The 17,820-nt window shown below is 47.8% G+C and overlaps 1 protein-coding gene across 2 annotated transcripts in view; it reads left to right on the plus strand.

Annotated features, from left to right (window-relative positions):
* The window catches only part of adgrl4 (adhesion G protein-coupled receptor L4), a 164,981-nt gene that overhangs the window by 65,694 nt on the left and 81,467 nt on the right, over positions 1–17,820 (plus strand). For both annotated transcript variants that reach the window (XM_043698670.2, XM_087990402.1), the window contains exons 3-4: positions 1,351–1,503; positions 9,919–9,989. In XM_043698670.2, the coding sequence (XP_043554605.1) occupies positions 1,351–1,503; positions 9,919–9,989 (224 nt within the window). The remainder of the gene's footprint in view (positions 1–1,350; positions 1,504–9,918; positions 9,990–17,820) is intronic.

The following is a 17,820-nucleotide window of genomic DNA, read 5'->3' on the forward strand; positions in this document are numbered from 1 at the left end:
CAACCAAAGACAGTTGATAATGTAATGCTGTTGTGAATAACAATTCCCCTATCCTGCTTTGGATTGTTGCTGCAAGACCTCTGAAGCTGATTTTATAGGACAAAGAGAACTTTAGTTTAACATCTCCACTCGAAGTGAGCCTGATCATACAGCTCCAGAGTAGTGCTCTTCTACCACTGTAGTCCTAAAACTACAGTGCCAACACTCTCTCTCTCGAGCCAAAACGTTGGGAGTTCAATCCCATTCCAGGGGCTTGAGCACAAAAATTGTGGTTAACAGTCCAGTCCGAAAAGCAATGATGACCCATTAAGCCAAAGGTGCAATCTGTCCTTTCAGATTATCAAAGCAGATCCCATGACCTTATTTTGAAGAAAATTCAGGGAATTAACCCCAGTGCTCTGGCCAATAGTTATCCTTCAATCACCAAACACAGACTATCTGGTTATTATCATGTTGCTTTATGCTGCGGAATCCTCCTACAGGGTATTGAATCCCAGAATCCCTATAGTGCAGATAGAGGCCATTCAGCCGACTGAGTCTATGCCAACCCTCCAAGAGCATCCTACCCAATCCCATCCTGTCCCCATACTCCACATTCCCCATGGCTAATCAACCCAGCCTGCACGTCCCTGGACACTATGTCAATTTCCAATGGCCAGTCCACCTGACCTGCCCATCTTTGGACCATTGGAGGAAACAGAGCACCCGGCAAAAAACAGAGAGAGAGATGTGCAAACTCCACACACAGTCACGCACGTCTGGAATCAAACCTGGCTCCCTGGTGCTATGAAGCGGTAGTACTGACCACTGAGCCACCATGCCATTAGCTTGGTTTCCTACTGTAAAATAGAGACTCTGCCTAAACCTGAAGGAAGGCCTGATCTGCAGCACCATAATCTCCAAGATGGGGCAAAAATGCAGACCTCAAATCCAGTCTAACTCTTGCAGGGATCAAACCCCCTCCTGGTAGCAACAATTTGATCCATTTTGGTCAACTGACCAACTGAGACAACTCAAGGAATTTATGTTGCTGTAACAACATACACTTTTACACACATAATGTAGTCTGGAGTGATGGGAAATGTTAGGAGGGACTCTAACATTCTTCCTATCACATGGTTGACTAGGAGTCTTGTCTACTCTTCCCATTAGCACGCATTGGAAGAATTTTCAGACTGAAACTCCACCTGCTCAGCCATGTTACAAAGGCACCTTTCTGGGACTCAAGCAGAACTTGAAATTACAGTGGCTACACTTCCAGACAAATTGCATTGGTTGTCAGACAGTGTTAATGTGAGTTTTTCTTCTTATTGAAGATGGCTTGAATGACAGGTAATCTTTCTATTGCAGATGACGATGAATGTCAGAATGCAACCTTGACATGTGGACAGAATGCGACCTGCACCAATACACATGGGAGTTATTACTGCACGTGCGTAGAAGGCTATGTGTCTTCACAACATAAGAAAGAGTTCACTCCGAACGATGGCACCACTTGCCAAGGTATGAACAGCAACTTGCTCGAGTTTCGGATCGCATTTGAATCCGTAAACCCTACTTTAAAGGAAAGTGTGCAATCTGAAAATTTGTAATATAAACGGGACACACTGAAGTACAAGAAATAGGATCAGGAGTAAAACAGAAATGTTGTCAAACCAGTCCATCATTCAACGTGATCATGACTGATCTTGGGATCCAACTCCACTTTCTCCCAGATTCCCCACTTCCCTTGATTCCCTCAGAGACCAAACTTCTGTCCACCTCACCTTAAATGTCCTAAAAGATGGAGGAGCTGGTGTTGGACTGAGGTGTACAAAGTTAAAAATCACACAACACCACGTAATAGTCCAACAGGTTTGTTTAGAAGCACTAGCTTTCAGAGCACTGCCCCTTCAACAGGTGGCTGTGGAGCAGAATCATAGGACACAGAATTTGTGGCAAAAGATTACCATGCCATGCAACTGAAATGATATATTGAACAAACCTAGATTGTTCATTCTGTGTCTTATGATCCTGCTCCACAGCTGCCTGATGAAGGAGCAGTGCTCCAAACGCTAGTGCTTCCAGATAAACCTAAAAGATGAAGCAATACCCCAACCCTCTGGAGTAGAAAATTCCAAAATGTCACAATCCTTTGACTGACATGCGGCAGGGTCAGAAAAGAAGTGTGTGGAGGATAACTACAGATGTACACCCAACAGGGCAAGTGGCCTGTTTCTATGCTGTTAGCTTGGAGTTAGATCAGAGAATTGATGGGTCAGATCAGAAATTTCTCCTCATAGCACTTCTAAATGATCAGCCCTTTCGCCAGAGGCTGTGCCCTTGTGTTCTCGATTTCCTGAGCACTGACCACTCTCTAAGTGTCTACCACGCTCTTCAGAATATTGTATGGTTCAGTCAGATCACCTTCCATTCCTTCAGTTTATTCAGCCCGTTGTGACCAGATGGGGTTTGTGGAAGCACACACCTTACCCATCATCTCTGGGTAAAAACATTTCTCCTGAGTATCATGTCAGAGTTAGCAGCCAGTGTCTGATATTTATGACGTCTTGCTGTGGATGGAATTATCTTCCCTTGATCCCCATTGTAATACGAATGACCTCTATTTTGTTGAACATGGAGAACAGAATAAAGCTGTAGGAGTCAGTGATTCAGTCCATTGGGTTTTAACCCCCTCCTCATTCCTACCTAGTTTTGTGGCATCAGCTAACTTGGAAATATTACATTTGATCTCCACATCCAAATCATTTGTACAGGCAGGGAACAGCTTGAGCACAAGGGCTAATCTTTGCAGCAGCACACTGGTCACAGTCTCCCAACCTGAGAATAGTCTGGTTTAAATAGAACAGAATCCTGTGGAAACAGGCCATTCGGCCCAACAAGTCCACACCAACTCTCTGAAGAGCATCTCACCCCCATCGCCTATCCCTGTATAAACATAATCTGCTGATTCCTCAGAAACAAACCCAAACAAGTAGACACAATGCAACCAAAAGTTATGGCCACATTACCTTACAGCAAAGACATATCAAACTTCCAGACTACTCAGACCCCTTGGCATCATGGTGGCCCACAAACCTACTAACACACTTAAACAGCGATTAATGAAGCTAAAAGATCCATTAGATACTACCAGCAAATCTAACGTCATTTACAAGATACCATGCAAGAACTGTAAAAAACACCACATCGGACAAACTAGCAGGGAACTTGACCAGGATGCATGAACACCAACTGGCCACCATGAGATATGACCCACTATCACTAGTTTCTATACAGACAGACAAAGAAGGACACCACTTTGACTGGGACACCACACACATCCTAGGACAGGTGAAACAAAGACACACACAAGAATTCTTAGAGACATAGCATTCTATCCAGAACTCTATTAGTAAACACATCGATTTCGATCCCATCTACCTTACCTTGAAAAAAGGAACTGGAAATGACATCACCCACCTTAAGAAACCAATACCTATAAACAGAGGCGGGACATACTACCAGCGCCACACCGGAGACTCTCACTGATGATGTTACCTAGTACGGTGATGAAATGTCCGAAAACAAGCCGACCAACTCAGCTGAGCTAACTTGCATACTTATAATCAACCTGAGCTGCAAACCTTCTCAAAAATCCCTATCCCTGTATCTCCAATGGCTAATCCATCTTTCTTACACATCATTGCACACTACGGGCAATTTCCCATGGCCAATTCAGCTAACGTGGACATCTTTGGACCTGTGGGAGGAAACCAGAGCACCCGGAGGAAACCCACACAGACACAGGGAGAATGTGCAAACCCCACACAGACAGTTGCCTGAGGCTGGAATTGAGCCGGGATCCCCGGTGCCATGAGGCAGCAGTGCTAACCACTGAGCTGCCCACATGAATGCAAAGAGTATTCTAATGACACCGAAGGGAAGAACATGAGTGCAATCCTAATCAATTAAAGTTTGGCAGCCCCCTTTGGCTATCGTTGCATGATCATAATTAGCATATCCAATCACTCCAGCCTTTCCTGTTTTGACTCAGTCACTCCCAGGGAAGGAGACTCTCACTCCTCTTTCCCACGTTGCCAGCGCTGATGTTGTAGGAGTATTCTCCTCACAGGCGCTGCAGAGGCTGGGAAGGTGACACGCTGCCAACACCCCTAGACCAAGCATGAATTAACAAAATAAGTCTTGCCCATGTAGTTCAGAGAGTCATGGGTTCAAGCCCATCAGGAAAAATATTTCCACTATTAATAAGATCAGCGAGCAGAGAATAAGTATCAATGATATTTGTTTTCATCTTTTTATTCGTTCATAGAATGTAGCAGGCGAGGCTAACATTTATTGTCTATCCCTAGAACACACAATCCCTACAGTGCAGAACGAAGCCATTCAGCCCATCGAGTCTACACTGACCCTCCCACCCAGAAACAGCCCCCGACCCTATCCCTGCCACCCCAGATTTCCCAAGCCTAATCCATCTAGCCTACACTTCTCAGAAATCAACAGGGCAATTTAAGCATGGCCAATCCAATTAACCTGCACATCTTTGGACTGTGGGAGGAAACCAGAGCACCTCCAGGAAACCCACACAGACACTGGGAGGATGTGCAAACTCCACGCAGAGAGTTGCCCGAGACTGGAATCGAGTCCCTGGTGCTGTGAGACAGTTGAGCCAGCCACTGAATCACCATGCCAGCCCAGAGGACAATTGAGAGTCAACAACATTGCTATAGGTGTGAGTCACACATAGGCCAGACTGGGTGAGGGTGGCAGATTTTTCTCCCTCAAGGACATCAGTGAACCAGATGGCTTTTAATGACAATTGATGTTAGTTACATGGCCACCATGAGGCTAATGTTCTAATTGCTGACATGACAGGAATATGCAATTTCCAACATAAATCACAGCCCACAAAATATTAATTTATTAATATAGTAGCAGAATTCAGGAATTCTCTCAACAGGAGAGTGGTTATTGATGTTTGAAGACCAGGACTGATGATTTTGCCTTGGGTAGAGCTGTGAAGCTGAAATCCAAATTGAAATTCATCCAGTTGGATGGTTGGACAGGCTAATGGGCTGAATCCTGATCCTAGTGCTACAAGGTTACTGATCCTAAAAGAGCTCTCATCATCTTTGAGAAGATTTCTTGCTCAGGTTGAGGTTCTGGATGTAGGTCTGCTCACTGAGCTGGAAGGTTCATTGTCAGATGTTTTATCACCCTACTGAGTAACATCTTCAGTGAGCCTTCGGATGAAGCACCGCTGATGATTCCTGCTTTCTATTTATATGTTTGAGTTTCTTTGGGTTGGCGATGTCATTGCCTGTGGTGATATCATTTCCTATGGTGATGTCATTTCCTGTTCTTTTTCTCAGAGGGTGGTAAATGGATTCCAAGTCAATGTGTTTGTTGATAGAGTTCAACATCAGACAGCTGCCTGATGAAGGAGCAGTGCTCCGAAAGCTAATGCTTCCAAATAAACCTGTTGGACTATAACCTGGTGTTGTGTGATTTTTAACCTGAGGAGAAAACATTGACTATTTACCCTATCCATGCCCCTCATGATTTTATAAACCTCTTTAAGGTCACCCCTCAGCCTCTGACGTTCCAGGGAAAACAGTCCCAGCTGTTTCAGCCTCTCCTGATAGTTCAAACCCTCCAAAGCCTAGCAACATCCTTGTAAATCTTTTCTGAGCCCTTTCAAGTTTGGACTTGGTCAAGGCAATTGGTGACAATTTAATTCCTCAGGCCCCTATGAGCATGAAATGATGGGAGATTGTTTAGGAGGAGTAGCCTTGCCAGACAGGATCAGGTTTCAGTCCATCAGGCCTGTCCTACAGCCAGTGCTTTGCATCCTTACGCATATACAATTGAACTTCCAAGGCTCTCCTATCCCACATTCCCCTGCCATTTGATCAAGGGAAAGGAGGGAAGGATACGCCCCCCCCCCCCCACTATGTTGGATAATGGATGTTGCACTGTACTGACTGTACCAGCCCTGAGTATTTTAATAAACCATGACATTTCTCGCCTTGGCATCAATGTAGAATCTTGTGAAAAAAAAGCCCATTTTGAAAATGTGCAGCAAGTAATTGATTTTCGCTGTTTGGGAGGTGGTAGAAAGTGAGTTAAATATGTGATTTAAAAAAAAGAATGCTGTTTGCTGTACATGGTATGAATTTTATCGACATTGATGAATGTACTGGAGATTCTGCTATGGGCTCCGGTACCCATACTCCTTGCCAGAACACAATTGGAGGATTTTATTGCTCCTGGTTTAGTGGATTTCAAATATCTTCAGGGATTTCGACTTTCAAACCGAAGCCCAATTTCACCCACAACATCTGTGAATGCCTGTTATTGCAGTGAATGGGAAAAAAAAATCTTTCGATGAAAAGAGATTAATCTTGAATCTGGATGAAGTCGTTATCAAATTTTTCAGAGCTAATTTGATACACTTGTTTTAAGAGTCGGCACGGAGGGAGGTGACAGGGGAGGAGAGGGGGAGGGGTGGTAAGGGGGTTACCTGTGTGGGAGAGGGGAAAGGGGGGTACTGGAGGAGGAGAAAGTAGGAAGGAGAGAAACAGAAGAGTTGTGTGTGAGTCACTTCAAGCATAAAGTGGGCAAAGCTGATTAAGCTGGTCAGTTTTCTGGTCTAGTCGAGAGTATTTTGACTAAGCAATGTAAAGTTTATTGCATGACAGCAACTATAGAGACTGCAAGGAGCACCCTTGACCCAGGTTGATCTCCTATACGGTACTTCTTTACAATGACCAAGTCCCCAAGGCATCATTGCAGACGTTGGCTGCTCACTGGATTCAATTACGGTTTTCTAACCCAGCAGGTAGGAGGGAGAAGGGAGAGGATCGAGAGAAGAGAGGGGAGGAGAGGGGAGGAGACGGTGGAAGTAGAGAGGAGGAAAAGAGATGACAGAAGGAAGGGAGGTAGAGTAGGACAGCACTTAAGCAGCAATCCCAAGAGTTAAACAGATGATCCCAATTGGTTTTTCAGTGCTGAAAATGCACTGCTTTGTCAGAGATTTTGCCCTTGTGTTGACGTTATTATACTGAGGGTCAATTTGAAAGAATCTGTGTCATTTTACAAAGGGTAGTGAGATTGCCCTCCATTTTGGGTCAATACCTCCCCCCCAACCAATGTTAGTATGGAATAGGCCATTTGGCCCATCGAGTCCACATTGACCCTCCGAAGACCATCCCACCCACACCCATCCCATCCCAGTAACCCTGCATTTCCCATGGTTCACCCATCTGGCCTACATACCCCTGGACGCTACAGTCAATTCACCTAACCTACACATCCTTGGCCTGTGGCAGGAAGCCGGAGCGCCCACAGAAACTCATACAGACACGGGGAGGATGTGCAAACTCCTCGCAAACAGTCACCTGAGGGTGGAATCAAACCCTGGCGCTGTGGGGCTGCAGAGCTAACCACTGTTCCACCCAAAAAAAAACTAATCGATAAACAGATAAAACGAGAGAAATTTAGCAGATCTGGCAGCATCTGTGGAGAATGAAACAGAGGGAACATTTTGAGTACAGTATGTGCTTCTTCAGACAAAGAAAACAAACAACTACAGATGCTGAAAAAGCACTTCTTCAGGACTGGCTGATAACTGTTTCTCGCACTTTCCTTGTTTCTGTTGTAGGATCTTGCTGCATACAGTCACCATACCAGCAAGAAATGTTTAAAATATTATGCATTCCTGGGATGTGGGTGTCACTGGCTATGGCAGAATTTATTGCTTGTTCTCTAACTGCATGAGAGAAGGTGTTGGTGATCTCCCTTCTTGAACTGCACCAATGTACGTGGTGGAGAGAGGGAGTTGCATAATTTTGACTCAGTACCAGTGAAGGAACAACAATTTATTTCCAAGTCAGTGTGGCATGTGACATGTAGGCGAACCTGTAGACGGTGGTTTCGATGAGATGCCCTGAGATTTGGTAACCTACTACATAGAACTCCAGGACCCGAAATTACTTCAAGTTAATGTTCGGGACTGAAGTGTCTACCACTTAACCAGCAGATCAAAGGCTGGCCTGAGCTTAGATGTCAGACCTCATTATTACCATTATGGGGCACCATTGACACATTGGCCATTTGCCCATTGTAAGTAACCACCTCAGTTGGTGCTGCTGCTTCACTGACTGCAAACCTCAAGTGGGGACATGGAATCTCAGTGGAAAGGGAGATCAGTCAGGTGGGTAAAGCATTCCTGCACCACCTGTCTCCTCAGGTACATACTTTTAAATGTTTTTAAAATGAGAGTTCATCATTTTTTTGGCTGTTTGGACAACTAAGCTCAACACCACTAAAATCATGCGCACCTTACTTCTGGTGTCAGATATTGCAAAGTGTCAATAGACAAGCAGGAGGCTGGAAGAACACAAGTCGGGCAGTTTTCCACCTCCTGATGCTACCTGGCTCATCCTGCTTGTCTACCTTGGAATCCAGCATCTGCAGTTTTCTTTGGTCTCTAGCCAAGTGTCACTAGACAGCTGTGTTTCCTACGTCACAGCACTTCACGTGTTCATCATTTGCTGTAAAGTGCTTGGAGACATCCAGTGGTCTTGAAGGTTGCTATACAAATGCAATTTTGAAATGAAGGAGGAACTTCTTCAGCCCAAGGTGGTGAATCTGCGGAACACATTGCTATAGAAAGCAGAGCCCAAGACAATGAGTGTACTTAAGACAGAGACAGTCAGGTTCTTGATTAGTAAAGGGATCGAGGGTTAGGGGGAGAAGGCAGGAGAATGGGGTTAAAAAAGATATCAGCTGTTGTCAAATGATAGAGCAGACTCAATGGGCCGAATGGCATAAATCTTCTCCAATGGTCTTTCTTTGAAGTGCTGCACTTTATGTGGGCAGGCCTTTGAAAAGTGAGGTTTAGGAACATCTGAAACTATGGGACCAGGGAGCTTGCCTCTCCCCTCACCCTACCCCAACTGCCAGGATGCCCTGCTGGGCAATAGGACCAAGAGCTGGAAAGTGGGATTCGGCAGAGCTGATGTGATCATGCAGAAGGATTAACATAAATCTTCTCTGGATGAACTCCCCTTGCACTTCATCCACACCCTTGGGATCTTTCCTGCCCACCAAAGAATAAAAGCACAAGGAAGAGGAACAGGAGTAAGGCCATTCAGTCCCTCAAGCCTGTACCGCCAGTCAATGGAATCAGGGCTGATCCGAAACTCCTCACATCTGTTTTCCTGCCCTTTCTCCACAACCCAGGGTTGAGAGGGATATGGGCCAGGTGCTGGCAGATGGGACTAGATTGGGTTGGGATATCTGGTCGGCATGGACGGGTTGGACCAAAGGGTCTGTTTCCGTGCTGTACATCTCTATGACTATGACTATGACTATAACCCGTAATTCCAACTGATCAAGAATCTATCGGAGGCGAGGCCTCAGTTTAGCATCAGAGCATGAGAGTGCCATCTGTCAATCATGCAGCACTGCCTCAGTATTGTGTTAGAGTGTCAGCCTGGAGTATGTGCGCAAATCTAACTCAGAATGCTATCCACCTAGCCACAGTAGTTACCCAGCAATGAGCTTAAAACTGTTTTTCTGGTGATTTCCGTGCTGTTAATCCAATAAACAGTGTTTCCCTATAAGTGAATGAATTTCTGATTGACTGCTAGGCAGCTGAGGGCATTCCCCTAATAGATGCTTCAACTACAACACTCACAGTTTGGAAGTTTGAACTTAGTAATCAAATTGTATTCAAGGATATTAATTGTCGGGTGATTTATTAGTTATATGATAATGATATGTCAAGTGATCAGCATTAATCAAACTGAATGACAATGGCATTGATGGGGACAGTTATGTCGATAATACAAGCTATGTGTTGGACACATGATGTTTGAAGTTAATGATTTTATTTCTTCACTGCAATTTCAGAGATTCCAGAGACGCCCTGCCATTTAAATAATGAATGTCTTTCTGGAAGGATTAATGATACCTTGCATCAGGTAATGCCACATTTTGAATACGATAAGAAACCTATGCATAAAAACAAGTTCCTTTGTGCTTCATAATAAGACAGTGTGTGTCGAGCGACCTGATGTGCAAGCTGCTGTCATTTTGCAACAAACTCATATTTTAGCAATAAATTGAGATCGAGACAAACACACATTGAATTTGATGTGGCAATCTGAGGGGAATTTTTAAAAACGGCTCAGTTCTTAAAAGGCTGGCTTCGCTGAGGCGTGGCGTTTTTAAAATTCTTTAATTTGTTTTTTGGTTGAGAATGCAATGCCAGCATTTATTGCACTTCCCTCCTCGTGTCAATGCTGAGCTGCCTGAGCAATCTTGCAGTCTGTCAAGGGAAGGTATACAGTCTGTTCTGATATACCGCGATAGTTCCGTTCCTGTATGATACCGTGTGATACGAAAATCACTTCATAGCTGCACTGTTTAATCCGACGGGGCCAGAATAGAGTTATAGCAATACAAGTAAGGAAAGTTCGCGTTCTGGAAATGACAGTCTGAATTATTCAATCACATTAAAGCCAACTTGCGCTGAAGAAACTCGCGTTCTAGCAGAACCGACTGTACTCTCAACGTTGGCAGGATTTTGGGCCAGTCGATGCTGAAAGGATATTTCCGTCGAAGGATGTCATGTGTAGACAGGCAGGAGGCTGGAAGAACACAGTGAGCCAGGCAGCATCAGGACGTGGAGAATTCGATGCTTCAGGTGGAACCCTTCTTCAGGACTGGGGGTGGGTGTAGGGGGAGTTGCAGATAAAGGGTGTGGGGAGGACAGAGTGGTGAAGTGGGGATAGGTGAAGACAGGTAGAGGGTAAGACCTCGTTGGTCAATGGGAGGAATGAATCCAGATGTCATGAAACAGAGGCATGGAGACGGTAGTATTTTATTATAACCATTTACAAGTCATGGGTATGACTGATGGGGGTCAGCATTTATGATCAACCCTTAATTGATCCTGAGAAGGTGGTGAGCGATAGTTTGGACCACTGCGGCTGTATACAGCTGCTTTGCACAGCTCTGCCATTCCAGAGGGACGTTTAGAGTCAGGCATCCCTGTTGTGGTTCTCCAGCCATATACAGACCAGTTCACTGTAGGTCACACAGTGGCTCAGTAAGTTAGCACTGCTGCCTCACAGCACCAGAGACCTGGGTTCTATTCCAGCCTTGGATGATCGTCAGCCTAGAGTTTGCACAATGTACCTGTGGGTTTCCTCTGGATGTTCCAGTTTCCTCCCACACTCCAAAGACGTGCAGGCTAGGTGGATGGGTCATCCTGAATTGCCCATAATGTGCAGATTAGGTGGGTAAGCCATAGCAAGTGTAGAGCTACAAGAATAGGGTGAGGGGGCTGGGTCTCGGTCTGGATGGACTGCTTCACAGATGTTCGGTTTGGACCTGATGGGCTGAATGACCACGTTCTGTCCTGTTGAGATTCTATGATCCCTTCCAAAAAGGATGATTGTGAAAGCAGGTTTTGAGAAGATTTGTAGCTCAAGTTGAGGTTCTGGATGTAGGTTTGCTCGCTGAGCTGGAAGGTTCATTTTCAGGCGTTGCATCACCATAACATTATCGCCCTTCATCCAGAGGCTCACTGAAAATGTTACCTATTATGGGGACGAAACGTCTGAAAATGAAACTTCCAGCTCAGCGAACAAACTTACATCCAGGATGATTGTGAACCAGACAATAGTCATCTTAGACTCCCTATACCTAGAGATGTATCAGGTGGACACCATACATGTTTCTGGAGCTAGTCTTTCCTGGAACAGATCTCCTAGTCTAATGCCAGAGACTACAGTAAGGCCTCACAAAGTGAGGATTGAGGTCATGAAGTGAGGTTGTGTGATCCAAGGTTGCAATGGCTTCCACAGAACTTTGCCCCTAATCTATCAGGATTTCTTACCCTAACGTCTACTTTCAGGTCTTCCTGCCTCCACCTGAATATCCACAAACATCTTAATCCCACCCCCGGAGTTCTCACTGAGGGCTCAGGGCAATTTTCAACCTTCAAAATGAGATGACAATCAGGAAGCACTGAGCTGTATGTTGATGGGTCCAGGCCTCATAAAGGATAGCTGACGAGAAGCGTGTCCTGCTCTTACCATCAGCCATAGACGTGTTGGACAATCGTCCTGTCCAGCCCATATTTTAAATGCACGTTCCTTGGTCAGCATGTCTTGGAGTGAGGTTTTCACCCAGAGCTCCTGACACAGAGGCAGGGACAATACCATTGAACTACAGAATTATTACAGCGCAAAAAGAGGCCAATCAGCTCATCATGCCTGCATTGGCTCTAATATCTAGTACCTATCTCTTGCCTTATCCCAATATCCTTGCAGACCATGACTGTCCAAAGCCTCTTGAATTCTTCAGTGCATCATAAGACTTCCTCTATAGTCACCATTACTAACCTTTTGAGTTTCAACAATTTCAGATTTACTTCATTAACAGAATTGAGATCCCACATGCGTTGATAAGGTATTGGTCAAGTATACGGATTACTAGCCCAGTGATATGCCACTGTTCCATCATACCCCCATATACCTGTTGCCTTTGTCCTTCTGTATGTTGGTGCCCACAGAGTCAGGAGGAAGAGAATTGGGAAAGATACTTCCCATTGACATCATAATCTTTTGTTCCCTGCTGTAAAGAGTAGACGTTATGTGCCTGCTTCAGCTGCAATGCCTACTGCAGTTGAATAGCCTGCGTAGAGCTCATTTTACTTCTGTACAATACCCACTGGTGACACAAACCAATCTGGCATTGGTGGGGTCAGAACCACCTCCCTGAGAGGAAGAGTGAGACAATGAAGATAGATTTTAGCATTGAAGAACTTACAGCTCAGTTCTGTATACCTATTATTTGCACTTCTGAGGGAAAATATACCTAACTTGTGAAAAATATATTGGCAAGGTGCACTGTTAATATCATTTTACTTTGTCCTGTGTTCAAACCACTGCATATTATGTATTCGTTCATTCACTTGATATGAGCGAGTGGACCAGTATTTGTTGCCCATTCCTGATTGACCTTGAGAAGGAGACTGTAGTGAACTGCCTTCTTGAACAGTTTGAAGCCCATCTGGGATGCCCACAGAGCTGGAAGGGAGGGTGTTCAAGGATTTTGACCCAGTGACAGTGCAGGAACAGCGATATTGCAATGAGCCAAGTTAATGAGTGGCTTGGAGGGGAAGATGCAAGCATGTAATGTTCCTTTGCATCTGCAGCCCTTACCTTTCTAAGGTGGTGGGGGTCATGGGGTTTGGAAGATGCCAAGCATCTTTTAAGGAATACACAGTTCAAACACGATGGAGAAAGTGAGGACTGCAGATGCTGGAGATCAGAGCTGAAAAATGTGTTGCTGGAAAAGCGCAGCAGGTCAGGCAGCATCCAAGGAGCAGGAGAATCGATGTTTCGGGCATAAGCCCATCTTCAGGAATGAGAAGGGTGTGCCAAGCAGGCTAAGATAAAAGGTAGAGAGGAGGGACTTGGGGGAGGGGCGTTGAGAATGCGATAGGTGGAAGGAGGTTAAGGTGAGGGTGATTGGACGGAGAGGGGGTGGGGGCAGAGAGGTCGGGAAGAAGATTGCAGGTCAGGAAGGTGGTGCTGAATCCGGGGGTTGGGACTGAGGTAAGGTGGGGGGAGGGGAAATGACGAAGCTGGAGAAATCTGAATTCATCCCTTGTGGTTGGAGGATTCCTAAGCAGAAGATGAGGCGCTCTTCCTCCAACCGTCGTGTTGCCATGGTCTGGCGATGGAGGAGTCCAAGGACCTGCATATCCTTGGTGGAGTGGGAGGGGGAGTTGAAGTGTTGAGCCACGGGGTGGTTGGGTTGGTTGGTCCAGGTGTCCCAGAGGTGTTCTCTGAAACGTTCTGCAAGTAGGCGGCCTGTCTCCCCACTTCCGCCCCGGAGTTGCCGTCGCCGCATTTACGTCCGCTCCCAGTGATGTCACTCACCTGCACAGTGACACACCGCATGCGTCTCCGCCCCCACGCCGATCTCCGCCCCCACGCCGATCTCCGGCCCCACGCCGATCTCCACCACCACGCCGATCTCTGCCCCCACACTGATCTCTGCCCCCACGCTGATCTCCGACCCCACGCCGATCTCCGCCCCCACGCCAATCTCCCGCCCCTACGCCAATCTCCGCCTCCACGCCGATCTCCGCCCCCATGCCGATCTCCGGCCCCAACGCCCAACTCTGCCCCCACACCTAACTCCACCCACATACCTAACTCCACCCAAATGCCTAACTCCACCCACACGCCTAACTCCGCCCATGCCGATCTCCGCTCCCACGCCAATCTCCGCCCCAATGCCCAACTCTGCTCCCACGCCTAACTCCACCCACATGCCTAACTCTGCCCCCATGCCTAACCCCGCCCTCACTCCCAGCTCCAGCCCCACACCAGGTCCTAGCTCCCAGCCCTGCCGTATTTTCACCATGCCTCCAGACCACCCCCTCTCTGAGGATGAAAGATCAGTCCTCAGCAGAGGCCTCACCTTCATCCCCCTACGCTCCCGGATTCACGAGTTCAACACGCGGCAAGACATCGAACAATTCTCCCGCTGCCTTCCTCCGCGCCTACTTCTTCAACCAGGATTCTTACCCACCCTCTGACAACCTCTTCTCCCACCTCCAACACACCCCATCCACCTGGACACCCCGTGCTGGCCTCTTACCCGCCCTCGATCTCTTCATAGTCAACTGCCGCCGCGATATTAACCGCCTCAACCTGTCTACCCCTCTCACCCACTCCAACCTCTCACCCTCGGAACGTGCAGCCCTCCACTCCCTCCGTTCCAACCCCAACCTCACTATCAAACCGGCAGACAAGGGAGACGCGGTGGTAGTTTGGCGCACAGACCTTTACACCGCTGAGGCTAAACGCCAGCTCGTAGACACCTCCTTCTACTCCCCCCTTGACCATGATCCCACCTCCCACCACCAAACCATCATCTCCCAGACCATCCATAACCTCATCACCTCAGGGGATCTCCCATCCACCACCTCCAACCTCATAGTCCCACAACCCCGCACCGCCCATTTCTACCTCCTGCCCAAAATCCACAAACCCGACTGCCCCAGCTGACCCATTGTCTCAGCCTGCTGCTGCCCCACAGAACCCATCTTTGCATACCTCAACACTGTCCTGTCCCCCTTAGTCCAAGAACTCCCCACCTATGTTCGGGACACCACCCACGCCCTCCACCTCCTCCATGATTTCGCTTCCCCGGCCCCCAATGCCTTATCTTCACCATGGACATCCAGTCTCTGTACACCTCCATCACCCATCATGAAGGCCTCAAAGCCCTCCACTTCTTCCTTTCCTGCCGACCCAACTGGTACCCTTCCACTGACACCCTCCTTCGACTGACTGAACTGGTCCTCACCCTGAACGACTTCTCTTTCCAATCCTCCCACTTCCTCCAAACCAAAGGAGTAGCCATGGGCACCCGCATGGGCCCCAGCTATGCCTGCCTCTTCATTGGATATGTGGAACAGTCCATCTTCCGCAGCTACACTGGCACTATCGCCCACCTTTTCCTCCGCTACATCGATGACTGTATTGGCGCTACCTCGTGCTCCCACGAGGAGGTTGAACAGTTCATCCACTTTACTAACACTTTCCACCCCAACCTCAAATTTACCTGGAGCATCTCAGACTCCTCCCTCCCCTTCCTAGACCTCTCCATTTCTATCTCGGGCGACTGACTCAACATGGACATTCACTATAAACTGACCGACTCCCACAGCCACCTAGACTACACCTCCTCCCACCCTGCCCCCTGTAAAAACGCCATCCCATATTCCCAATTCCTTCAACTCCGCTGTATCTGCTCCCAGGAGGACCAATTCCAATACCGAACAACCCAGATGACCTCCTTCTTCAAAGACCGCAATTTCCCCTCAGACGTGGTTGACGATGCTCTCCACCGCATCTCCTCCACTTCCCGCTCCTCCACCCTTGAACCCCGCCCCTCCAATCGCCACCAGGACAGAACCCCACTAGTCCTCACCTACCACCCCACCAACCTCCAGATACATCGTATCATCCTTCGTCATTTCCGCCACCTCCAAACAGACCCCACCACCAAGGATATATTTCCCTCCCCTCCCCATCAGCTTTCCGGAAAGACCACTCCCTCTGCGACTCCCTCGTCAGGTCCACACCACGCACCGACCCAACCTCCACTCCCGGCACCTTCTCCTGCAGCCGCAAGAAAACTTGCGCCCACACCTCCCCCATCACTTTCCTCCAAGGACCCAGAGATCCTTCCATATCCATCACAAATTCACCTGCACCTCCACACACATCATTTAATGCATCCGCTGCACCGGTGTGGCCTCCTCTATATCGGGGAGACAGCCCGCCTTCTTGCGGAACGTTTGAGAGAACACCTCTGGGACACCCGCACCAACCAACTCAACCGCCCCGTGGCTGAACACTTTAACGCCCCCTGCCACTCCGCCAAGGACATGCAGGTCCTTGGCCTCCTCCATCTCCAGACCATGGCAACATGATGCCTGGAGGAAGAGCGCCTCATCTTCCGCCTAGGAACCCTCCAATCAAAAGGGATAAAAAATAAATATACAGCTTTGGAAACTGTTGGGGGGGACAGCGTTGCAGGTGTAAGCTGCAGTGAAGGGGTCTGTGGCTCTGAGACTCAGAAGGGAAAGGGGGAGAGGAGGAGAGCGCTAGTTATAGGGGACTCTCTAGTTAGAGGGACGGACAGGCGGTTCTGTGGACATGGGCGAGACTCACGGATGGTTTGTTGCCTCCCGGGTGCTAGGGTCCGAGACGTCTCAGACCGTGTCTTCAGAATCCTTAAGGGGGAGGGTGTGCAGCCAGAAGTCGTGGTGCACATTGGCACCAACGACATAGGTAGGAAGAGGGGTGGGGAGGTCATTCAAGAGCTCAAGGAGTTAGGCTGGAAGCTAAAAGCTAGGACAGACAGAGTCGTCATCTCTGGGTTGTTGCCGGTGCCACGTGACAGTGAGGCAAAGAATAGGGAGAGAGTGCAGTTGAACACGTGGCTGCAAGGCTGGTGTAGGAGGGAGGGCTTCAGATATTTGGACAATTGGACTGCATTCTGGGGAAGGTGGGACCTGTACAAACAGGACGGGTTGCACCTGAACCAGAAGGGCACCAATATCCTGGGGGGTAGGTTTGCTAGCACTCTTCGGGGGGGTTTAAACTAATTTGGCAGGGGGATGGGATCCGGACTTGTAGTCCAGCAAGTAGGTTAGCTGTTTGTCAGGATGCCCAAGACTGTAGGGGGGCTGTGGAGAAGGTAGCACTGACAGGGACTACTAGCGGACACAGAGATGGGCTCAAGTGCGTATACATCAACGCAAGGAGTATCAGAAATAAGGTGGGTGAACTTAAGGCGTGGATCGGTACCTGGGACTACGATGTTGTGGCCATCACGGAAACGTGGATAGATGTGGGACAGGAATGGCTGTTGGAGGTTCCTGGTTACAGGTGTTTCAGTAAGATTAGGGAGGGTGGGAAAAAAGGAGGGGGGGTGGCATTGCTAATTAGAAATGGTATAACGGCTGCAGAAAGGAAGTTTGAGGGGGATCTGCCTCTGGAGGTAGTATGGGCTGAAGTCAGAAATAGGAAAGGTGCAGTCACCTTGTTGGGTGTTTACTATAGGCCCCCCAATAGCAGCAGAGATGTGGAGAAACAGATTGGGAAACAGATTTTGGAAAGGTGCAGAAGCCACAGGGTCGTAGTCATGGGCGACTTCAACTTCCCAAATATTGATTGGAAGCTCTTTAGATCAAGTAGATTGGATGGGGCGGTG

Source organism: Chiloscyllium plagiosum, unplaced genomic scaffold, assembly GCF_037043375.1.
Source record: "Chiloscyllium plagiosum isolate Xiang-an unplaced genomic scaffold, Cpla_swu_hap1 HiC_scaffold_9, whole genome shotgun sequence".
Classification (NCBI taxonomy): domain Eukaryota; kingdom Metazoa; phylum Chordata; class Chondrichthyes; order Orectolobiformes; family Hemiscylliidae; genus Chiloscyllium; species Chiloscyllium plagiosum.